At 36.5% G+C, this 11,773-nt stretch overlaps 1 protein-coding gene across 1 annotated transcript; it reads right to left on the bottom strand.

Annotated features, from left to right (window-relative positions):
* Nucleotides 1-10,244: 10,244 nt before the first annotated feature.
* On the bottom strand, nucleotides 10,245-11,141 carry LOC127673491 (vomeronasal type-1 receptor 2-like). The gene has a single exon (XM_052169183.1). It carries the CDS (start codon nucleotides 11,139-11,141, stop codon nucleotides 10,245-10,247), a length of 897 nt encoding a protein of 298 aa, XP_052025143.1.
* Between the last annotated feature and the right edge of the window lie 632 nt (nucleotides 11,142-11,773).

Raw genomic sequence — 11,773 nt, 5'->3', positions numbered from 1 at the left:
AAACCATATGATCATTTCATTAGATGCTGATAAAGCATTTGACAAAATCCAGCATCCTTTCATGCTAAAAGTCTTGGAAAGGACAGGAATTCAAGGCCCATACCTAAACATCATTAAAGCAATATACAGCAAAGCAGTAGCCAACATCAAACTAAACGGAGAGAAACTTGAAGCAATCCCACTAAAATCAGGGACTAGACAAGGCTGTCCTCTCTCTCCACATCTTCTCAATACAGTACTTGAAGTTCTAGCTAGAGCAATTAGACAACATAAGGAGGTCAAGGGGATACAAATTGTAAAGGAAGAAGTCAAATTATCACTATTTGCAGATGACATGATAGTCTACTTAAGTGACCCGAAAACCTCCACCAGAGAACTCCTACAGCTGAAAAACAACTTCAGCAAAGTAGCTCATTATAGAATCAACTCAAGCAAATCAGTTGCTTTCCTATACTCAAAGGATAAGCAGGCTGAGAAAGAAGTTAGGGAAATGACACCCTTCACAATAGCCACAAATGATATAAAGTATCTTGGTGTGACTCTAACCAAACAATGAAAAGATCTATACGACAAGAACTTCAGATCTCTGAAGAAGGAAATTGAAGAAGACCTCAGAAAATGGAAAAATCTGTCATGGTTGTGGATCGGCAGGATTAATATAGTTAAAATGGCCATCTTGCCAAAAGTGATCTATAAATTCATCGCAATCCCCATCAAAATCCCAACTCAGTTCTTCACAGAGTTAGAAAAAGCAACTCTCAAATTCATCTGGAATAACAAAAAAAACAGGATAGCTAAAACTATTCTCAACAACAAAAGAAATTCTGGGGGAATCACTATCCCTGACTTCAAGTAATACTACAGAGCAATAGTGTTAAAAACTGCATGGTATTGGCACAGTGACAGACAAGTGGACCAATGGAATAGAATTGAAGATCCAGAAATGAATTCACACACCTATGGTCACTTGATCTTCGACAAAGGAGCTGAAAACATCCAGTGGAAACAAGATAGTCTTTTCAACAGATGGTGCTGGTTCGATTAGAGGTCAGCATGCAGAAGAATGTAAATTGATCCATTCTCATCTCCATGTACTAAACTTCACTCCAAGTGGATCAAGGACCTCCATGTAAAACCAGACACACTGAAACTAATAGAAAAGAAATTGGGGAAGACCATTGAGGATATGGGCACAGGGGGAAAGTTCCTGAACAGATCACTAATAGCTTATGCTCTAAGATCAAGAATTGACAAATGGGACCTCATAAAATTACAAAGTTTCTGTAAGGAAAAGGACACTGTTAAAAGGACAAAATGGCAACCATCAAATTGGGAAAGGATATTCACCAACACTACATCTGATAGAGGGCTAATATCCAATACATACAAAGAACCCAAGAAGTTAGACCCCAGGGAAACAAATAACCCTATTAAAAATGGGGTACAGATCTAAACAAAGAATTTTCACCTGAAGTAATTCCGATGGCTGAGAGGCACCTTAAGAAGTACTCAACATCATTAGTCATTAGGGAAATGCAAATCAAAACAACTCTGAGATTTCACCTCATACCAGTCAGAATGGCTAAGGTCAAAAACTCAGGAGACAGCAGGTGTTGGTGAGGATGTGGAGAAAGAGGAACACTCCTCCACTGCTGGTGGGGCTGTAAGATGGTACAACCACTTTGGAAATCAGTCTGGCGTTTCCTCAGAAAACTGGACATGACACTTCCGGAGGACCCTGCTATACCTCTCCTGGCCATATACCCAAAGGTTTCTCCGGCATGCAATAAAGACACATGCTCCATTATGTTCATAGCAGCCTTATTTATAATAGCCAGAAGCTGGAAAGAACCCAGATGTCCCTCAAAGGAGGAATGGATACAGAAAATGTGGTATATTTACACACTGGAATACTACTCAGCAATCAGAAACAATGAATTCACAAAATTTTTAGGCAAATGGTTTGATCTGGAAAATATCATCCTAAGTGAGGTAACCCAGTCACAAAAGAATACACATGGAATGCAATCTCTGATAAGTGGATATTAATTAGCCCAGAAGCCCTGAATACCCAAGGCACAAATCGCATAACAAATGACTCCCAGGAAGAAGTATGGAGAGGCTCCTGATCCTGGAAAGGATTGACCTAGCATTGGAGGGGAAGATAAGGACAGAGAAAAAGGAGGGAGGTGATCGGAGAATGGGTGGAGAGAAAAATGTTTATGGGACATACGGGGAGGGGGGATGCGAGAAAGGGGAAATCATTTGGAATGTAAACAAAGAATATAGAAAATAAAAATATTAAAAAAAAACAAATTCAAGATATCATCAGACTCTACTACAAAAGCCTATACTCAAGAAAACTGGAAAATCTGGAGGAAATCGACAATTTTCTAGGTAGATAACAAGGTACCAAAACTAAATCAGGAACAGATAAACCATCTAAACAGTACCATAACTCATAAAGAAATAGAAACAGTCTTTAAAACCAAAAGAAGCCCAGGACCAGATGGGTTTAGTGAATTCTAACAGACCTTCAAAGACAACCTAAAATCAATATACTCTTCAAACTATTCTACAAAATAGACACAGAAGGAACACTATCCAATTTATTCTCTGAAACCACAATTATGTTTATACCTAAACCACACAAAAACACAATAAAGAAAGGGAACTTCAGACCAATTTCCCTTATGAATACCAATGCAAAAATATTCAATAAAATTCTCACAAATAAAATCCAAGAATAGGTCACAATGATCATCTACAACCATCAAGTAGACTTCATCCTAGGGATGCATAAATGATTCAAAATACTGAAATCCTTCCTTTTATTCCACTATATAAACAAACTCAAAGGGAAAAAACACATGATTAGATGCTGAGAAAGCATTTGACAAAATTGACAAAAAACACTGCATCATGGTAAAAGTCCTGGAAGATAATAAATTCAAGGCTCATAACTAAACATAGTAAAAGCCAATATACAGCAAACAAGTAACCATTGTCAAACTAAATGGAGAAAAATTGAAGTAATCCCACCAAAATCAGGGACTAGACAAGGCTGCCCATTCTCTCTTTACCTGTTCAATAAATTATTCAAAGTCCTAGCCAGAGCAATCAGACGACAAAAGGTCAAAGAGATACAAAAAGCTGCATTCACAGACTTCAGAAACAGTAGTTCATATTATAACTAACTGGAATACCCAAAACATAATCCACACATCAAATGAGGTACAAGAAGAAAGGAGGAGTGGCCCCTGGTTCTGGAAAGACTCAGTGAAACAGTATTCGGCAAAACCAGAACAGGGAAGTGGGAAGGGGTGGGTGGGAGGACAGGGGAAGAGAAGGGGACTTATGGGACTTTCGGGGAGTCGGGGGCTAGAAAAGGGGAAATCATTTGAAATGTAAATAAATTATATCGAATAAAAAAAACCCTCAGTATACATTTAAAAAAAAACATATTATAACTAATAATATGAACTAGAAAACTTCTGGGGAGTGGAGGTCCAGAAAAGGGGAAATCATTTGAAATGTAAATAAAATGTAAATAAAAATATATCGAATAAAAAATATATCCAATAAAAAAAATTCCTGAAAAGAAAAAAAAAAAAAAGAAAAAAGAAAATGTATTGACAACTAGGTCCTGCAATGTATATCTTACTGTCTTTGCAGTCTTGATGCAAAGTCTCCCATAATAATCAAAACACTAAGTGGACTTAACAGAGAAAGAATATTAAAAGCAATAAGGAAAAAAAGACCAAGTAACATATAAGACAGATCTATGAGAAATGTACTAGACTTCTCACCAGAGACTCTAAAAGCCAGAATATAAAGTACAGTGGTCTTGCAGACCCTGAGACAAAAAAAAAAGTACAAGCCCCGTCTATAATCTCCAGCAAAACTCTCAGTCATTGTAGATAGAGAAACCAAGATACTACATGAGAACAACAACAAAACAAATTTAAACAATATCTTTCTAGTACCCCAACTAAACAGAGGATTATAAAAGTAAAACCCCATCACAAAGCAGGTGACTACACCTAAAAAAAGAAACCACAATAAATTCATCATCTCACAACAAAAGAAGAGAATCAGTCATACAAATAATATAGAAATATAGAAATGTATAGAAATACATAGAAAAACATGTTAAAATTGAAGATTATCATGGAAAATTATACAGATAAAATGGTAAGCATAAAAATAATTCTAAGTTAATGGAAAGTGGAATTATAAACATTTGTAGGAAAAATTGAAAATTTACATGGAAAATATTTCTGATAAAATTCAAGAAATATATAGACAAACACAATAAAATTGAGTATTTCATGGAAAATTATACAGATAAAATGGTAAACATAAAGAACCTTTCTAGGTCCCTGTAGCCGCTGCCATCATCACTCCAGGATTGACCAGACAGGCAACACCAGGTACACAGAGATACCCCGAGTTTAGCATTGTTCGGGACACAGCTTCTGCCTGTGCCAAAGGCCTGGGCAGTTCTGATAATCATTTGTGTGCCAGCCCTGTCATGGGACATTTGGCCTGCAGAGTGACCGGCACTTGGAAGGGGTCCCCGCAGCCTCTGCCATCTTTAATCCTGGACAAAACGACAGGCACAAAGACCAGCTACAAAGAGAAAACCCGAGTAAAATATTGTTTGGGGCAAGGAACACCGGGGCTCCAACAGCACCCAAGAATAGTACAGTCCATCAGAAATCTGTGCCAGGGGAAACCCAGTCATCCAGAGGTGCAGAAATAGCCTTACAGGCTCACAGGAGGTTCAAGCACCAGCCAGTGACAACAGGACCAACTAACATCAGACATAACCAGATGGCAAAAGGCAAACAGGAATGTTACAAACAAATCAAGGAAATATGGCAGCATATGAATCCATTTCTCTGACAACAGCAAGTCCTGGATATGTCAACACAGCAGAACAATAAGACTTGGATTTAAAATCACATCTCATGATGCTGTTAGAGAATTACGAGAAGGACATAAATAAATCTCTTAAAGAAACACAGGAGAGCATGAATAAAAAGATAGAAGCCCTTAGAAAGGAAACACAAAAATTAGTTAAAGAAATTCAGGAGAATATGGTTCAACAGACTGAAGCCAATAAAGAGGAAATGCAAAAATCACTTAAAGAAACAAAGGAGAACATGGGTCAACAGACAGAAGTTATGAAAGAAGAAACACAAAAATCTCTTAAAGAATTACCCCAAAATACAAACAAACAAGTGAAGGAACTGATTAAAACCATCCAAGATCTAAAAACAGAAGTAGAAACAGCTAAGAAATCACAAAGGGAGACAACTTTGGAGATAGAAAACCTTGGGAAGAAATCAGGGGTCATAGATGCAAATATCAACAACAGAAAGCAAGAGATAGAAGAAAGAATCCCAGATGCAGAAGATAACATAGAAAGCATTCACTCAGCAGTCAAAGAAAATGCAAAATGCAAAAAGCTTGTAACCCAAAACATCCAGAAAATGCAGGAAAAAATAGGAAGACTAAAAATAGGGAATATAGGTATAAATGAGAGTGAAGATTTACAACTTAAAGAGCCAGCAACTATCTTCAACAAAATTCTGGAAGAAAATTTTTCTAACCTAAAGAAAGAGATGCCCATGAACATACAAGAAGCCTACAGAACTTCAAACAAACTGGACCAGAACAGAAATACCTCCTGTCACATAATAATCAAAGCACCAAATGTACTAAACAAAGAAAGAACATTAAAAGAAGAGAAAAAGGCCAAGTAACATATAAAGGAAGACCTATCAGAATTAAACCAGACTTCTCACCAGAGAAGTATACACTTTCCCTTATGAACATTGATGCAAAAATACTCAATAAAATTCTTGCCCACCTAATCCAAGCACACATCTAAATGATCATTCACCATGATCACGTAGGCTTCATCCCAGGGATGCAGGGTTGGTTCAATATACAGAAATCCATCAATGCAATCCACTACATAAACAAACTCAAAGAAAAAAAAAACCACATGGTCATTTCCTTAGATGCTGAAAAAGCATTTGACAAAATTCGACACCCTTTCATGCTAAAAGTCTTGGAAAAAACAGGAATTCAAGGTGCATACCTAAACATAGTTAAAGCATTATACATCAAACTGGTAGCCAGCAGCAAGCTAAATGGAGAGAAATTTGAAGAAATCAGATTAAAATCAGGGACTAGACAAGGCTGACCCTCTCTCCATATCTTTTCAATATAGTACTTGAAGTTCTAGCTAGAACAATTAGACAACATAAGGAGGTCAAAGGGATGCAAATTGGAAAGGAAGAAGTCAAACTATCACTATTCACAGATGCTATAAGAGTATACTTAAGTAACCCAAAAAAAACTTCGCCAGAGAACACCTACAGCTGATAAACAACTTCAGCAAAGTGGCTGGTTATAAAATCAATTCAAGCAAATCAGTTGCCTTCCTATACTGAAAGGATAAGCAGGCTGAGAAAGAAATTAGTGAAATTACACCCTTCACAATAGCCACAAATAATATAAAGTATTTTGGTGTGACTTTAACCAAACAAGTGAAAGATCTTTATGACAAGAACTTCAGGTCTCTGAAGAAGGAAATCGAAGAAGACCTCAGAAAATGGAAAAATCTGCCATGCTTGTGGATTGGCAGGATTAATATAGTTAAAATGGCCATCTTGCCAAAAGCAATATATAGATTCAATGCAATCCCCATCAAAATCCCAACTCAGTTCTTCACAGAGTTGGAAAAAGCAATTCTCAAATTTATTTGGAATAACAAAAAACCCAGGATAGCTAAAACTATTCTCAACAGTAAAACAACTTCTGGGGATATTAGTATCCCAGACCTCAAGCAATACTACAGAGCAATAGTGTTAAAAACTGCATGGTATTGGCACAGGGACAGGCAAGTGGACCAATGGAATAGAAGTGAAGACCCAGAAATGAATCCACACACCAATGGTCACTTGATCTTTGACAAAGGAGCTGAAAACATCCAGTGGAATAAAAGATAGCCTTTTCAAAAAATGGTGCTGGTTCAACTGGAGGTCAGCCTGCAGGAGAATGCGAATTAATCCATTCTTATCTCCTTGTACTAAGCTCAACTCCACGTGGATCAAGGACCTCCACATAAAACCAGACACACTGAAACTAGTAGAAAAGAAACTGGGGAAAACCCTTGAGGACATATGCACAGGGGGGAAAGTTCCTGAAAAGAACACCAATAGTTTATGCTCTAAGATCAAGAATTGACAAATGGGACCTCATAAACTTACAAAGCTTCTGTAAAGCAAAGGACACCGTCAAAAGGACAAAAATGGCAACCAACAAATTGGGAAAAGATCTTCACCAACCCTACATCCAATAGAGGGCTAATATCCAATATATACAAAGAACTCAAGAAGTTAGACCCCAGGGAACCAAATAACCCTATTAAAAAATGGGGTAGAGACCTAAACAAAGAATTTTTGCCTGAAGAAATTCGGATGGCCGAGAAGCACCTTAAGAAATGTTCATTGTCATTAGCCATTAGGGAAATGCAGATCAAAACAACCCTGAGATTTCACCTCACACCAGTCAGAATGGCTAAGGTTAAAAACTCAGGAGACAGCAGGTGTTGGCGAGGATGTGGAGAAAGAGGAACACTCCTTCACTGCTGGTGGAATTGTAAGATGGTATAACGACTCTGGAAATCAGTCTGGTGGTTCCTAAGAAAACTGGGCATGACACTTCTGGAGGACCCTGCTATACCTCTCCTGGGCATATACCCAGAGGATTCCCCAACATGCAATAAGGACACATGGTCCACTATGTTTGTAGCAGCCTTATTTATAATAGCCAGAACTTGGAAAGAACCCAGATATTCCTCAATGGAGGAATGGATACAGAAACTGTGGTATATATACACAATTGAGTTCTATTCAGCAATTAAAAACAATGAATTCATAAATTTTTTAGGCAAATGGATGGAACTGGAAAATATCATCCCAAGCGAGGTAACGCAATCACAAAAGAATACTCATGGAATGCAATCATTGATAAATGGATATTAATTAGCCCTGAAGCTCTGAATACTGAAGATACAATTAGCATATCAAATGATTCCCATAAAGAAGGAAGAAGAGGGCCCTAATCCTAGAAAGGCTTGATCCAGCATTGTAGAGGAGTACCAGGACAGAGAAAAGGGAGGGGGAAAGACAGGAGAATGGATGGAGAGAAGAGGACTTATGGAACATATGGGGGGGGGGGGGAGGGAAGGCTTTTAGAATGTAAACAAAGAATATAGAAAATAAATTTTAAAAAGTATTACTAAATTAATTGAAAGAGAAATTACAAACTTTTTCTGATAAAATTGAAGATTTACATGAAAAATATTTCTGTTAATCTATGTCTTTTTATTGGGAAATTGATGTTATATTAATGAATAGTGATTGTTTCTTCTTGTTATTTTTTATGTTATTTTTATGTTTGTGTGGTTATTTTCTTTTGGGTTTGTTAGAAGATTACTTTCCTGCTTTTTCTACATGTAGTTTCTTTCCTTGTGTTGGTATTTTCCATCTATTATCCTTTGTAGGGCTGGATTTGTGGGGAGATATTGTGTAATTTTGGTTTTATCATGGAATATTTTGTTTTTTCCATCTCTGTTGATTGAGAGCTTTGCTGGATATAGTAGTCTGGGTTGGCATTTGTGTTCTCTTAGGGTCTGTGTGAGATCTGCCAAGGATCTTGCTTTCATCATCTCTGGTAAGAAGTCTGATATAAATCTGATAGGTCTGCCTTTATAAGTTACTTTCCCTTTTTCGCCTTACTGCTTTTAATATTCTTTTATTTGTTTAGTAAATTTGGTGTTTTGATTATTATGTGTCAAGGGGAATTTTTGTTTTGGTCCAGTCTGTTTGGAGTTCAGTAGGCTTTTTGTATGTTCATGGGCATCACTTTCTTTTGGTTAGGGAAGTTTTCTTCTATAATTTTGTTGAAGATATTTACTGGCCCTTTAAGTTGGAAATCTTCACTCTCTTTTATACATATAATCCTTAGGTTTGGTCTTCTGATTGTGTCCTGGATTTCCTGGATGTTTTGGGTTGCAACCTTTATGCGTGTTTGCATTTTCTTTGACTGTTGAGACAATGTTTTCTATGGTATCTTACTGCAGCCATTTGCACCAGGGAGTCAGGTGACTCCACAGCCTTCTGTGCACAACCTGCCAGGAGAGAGTGATCTCCCAGCCATGCACAAGAACACTACCAACAGAAACCAAGGCTACTTGGGAACATCAGATCCTAGTTCTCCCAACATAGCAAGTCCTGGATATCCCAACACACGAGAAGCAAGAGTTGGATTTAAAATCATATCTCATGATGCTGATAGAGGGTTTCAAGAAGGACTTAAATAACTCCCTTAAAGAACATGGTTCAACAAGGAAAAAAAAGTCCTTAAAGAGGAAACACAAAAATCCCTTAAAGAATTACAGGAAAACACAAAGAATCAAGTAACAGAACTGAACAAAACCATCCAGGATTTAAAAGTGGAAGTAGAAATTATAAAGAAATCACAGTGCGAGACATCTCTGGAGAAAGAAAACTTTGGAAAGAATTCAGGAGTCATATATACAAGCATCAACAACAGAATACAAGAGATAGAAGAGAGAATCTCAGGTGAGCATTATTTTTGAACTGCATAAGGTTTTTATTTCACTTTAAGAAATTGATGTTGATCCAGTCATATAATAGTTGGTTTGTACATAGCATAAAGATAATAGTAAGGAAAATTGTATGTTAGTCATAAACATAAATGACATATTGATTTTAAAAAGTTATTTCATAACAGCATGTCATAGTATTCATAATTGTGTTTCTTTATACAAAGGTTCTGCAGTGATATAATCTTTAGTAAGTCTCTAGAAACTGAGAGTAAATATTGAAGCCAAACATATTTGATCTTCCTCAAACAATATTACTTAGGATTTCCAGAACAGAGTACGTTTTTCATAATATAATAATACTACATTAGAACAAGCTGCTTGATTCTAGTCTACTATGATACTATGGTATTAGTTTCAACAGGCTACAACCTAAATTATGAGTACAGTTTTCCTTAGAAAAACAAGGGGCTAGGCATTAGTTTTATGTCGATATTTTGTATAAGAAGAGGAACTTAAAGTTTAAATAGTGTGGAAAAGAAACCATACACTCTATATTCCTGTGATAACAGTATGAGATTTGGTGATTCCTAACTCAGGGAAAGCACAATCTTGGCAAATTTGAGTCATGATTCATCACAAAAGGTCCCAAAGTAGGAAAACACATTGAAATGATTGCTGTGATGTTCATCAGCCACCAACCAGGATTATATACAAGAGCAATGCAACCTTGTAAGATGGAAGAGAGGGCATAAAAACCTATAAAGGTGGACACCAGGGCCAGTATCCTGTGGGTAGCTCTGGTCTCAGGAGCTATTCTGGAGCAAACAGTGATGCTGTGGATATGTTGAACACTTTGCCTATGCGTGTAGAGAATGACAACCATGGAACTGCTAGACCAGATGATCACGAAAGAAAACAAAATTTCAGGAAGAACAAAAAGTGCAGTATATAATGAGCTTATAAAGTCATCATGAACTACAATGGAGCAGTATTTCAAATGAGCTTTATGTGTCAGGTTCTTTCTGTTCTCCTTGTTAGACATATAAACAGGAAAAATCACATTTAATGCTATGTAGAGAATCCAGCAAAGAGAAATGAAGAGACCAATATGACTTGGGTATTTGAGTTTAAAACTCATCGAACAAGAATTCCTAGGACTGATGGTGATTGCCTGGAAGACACTCAAGCAGCAGGTGGTACTAATGGACATGTTTCTGCCCAGTCTTTGAATATACAAAAGGAATTTGCAGCCAAAGTCACTGATAAATCCTTTTATCCCAAAAGTTTGCATGGTATGCATCAGCCCTTTAGAAAGAAGGATCAAAAAGTTGGCTGTGAATAGGTGTGTAAGAATCAAATTTGTGGTCTTTATTGTGTGTTCAATATAGTAATTGATTAGGTAGCAGGAAAGAAGTGAGAAATTTCCCAGAATTCCAACTGTACTCTGAAATAAGAACACTATCCCTATTATCAAATCCTTGAGATCCATTCTATCATTCAGCAATTTTTCATTAAACTATCACAAAAATCACTTCCTTGAGCTGTTGACTTGAACTCTTGGAGACCTGGTTGTTGATGTGAAAAAATTGCATGGGCTCTAGCTTGCTATACTCTAGTAGTCAATCTAATAGAAGGCTTTTGATTCAGAAAATCATTTTGACAGCAATATTTGACAAAAATATTTTGTCAGTAACACTGCTGAAATCTTCCAATATGTATATTTATGAAAAGTACTTCTAGATCTTTGCATAGAAATGTCACTATTAAGAGAAAGCCCAAGTACCTGTTAGAAAATCAATGATCAGTGAGTAAAAACATAAAGGGTACTCACTGACAAATTCCAAAATGAACTTCCAGTTACAACTTATATTTAAAATAAAGTGACTTTAATAACCCTTTTAAGAAAAAGAAGTAAAAAAGTAAAAAGATAATTCTATGCATTTGTCTTCCTAAATTTCAACAAAATAAAAAACATTTTGTGAAAACAATGCAAGTATTTCTTTCTTCTAACAGAACGCAGTGTTTATTATATAGTACAAGCAACTAACCATAATGTTTAAGTGACAAAATAGAAAAAAAATTTAAGATCCAGGTCTCATATAGTTGACATAATACACATAG

The sequence above is a fragment of the Apodemus sylvaticus genome, chromosome 23, assembly GCF_947179515.1.
Source record: "Apodemus sylvaticus chromosome 23, mApoSyl1.1, whole genome shotgun sequence".
Lineage (NCBI taxonomy): Eukaryota > Metazoa > Chordata > Mammalia > Rodentia > Muridae > Apodemus > Apodemus sylvaticus.
This window is presented reverse-complemented; position numbering and strand designations above follow the sequence as displayed.

Excerpts from the sequence above, each read along its gene's own strand:
- LOC127673491 (XM_052169183.1), bottom strand. The coding sequence starts at position 11,141 with ATGGATCTCAAGGATTTGATAATAGGGATAGTGTTCTTATTTCAGAGT.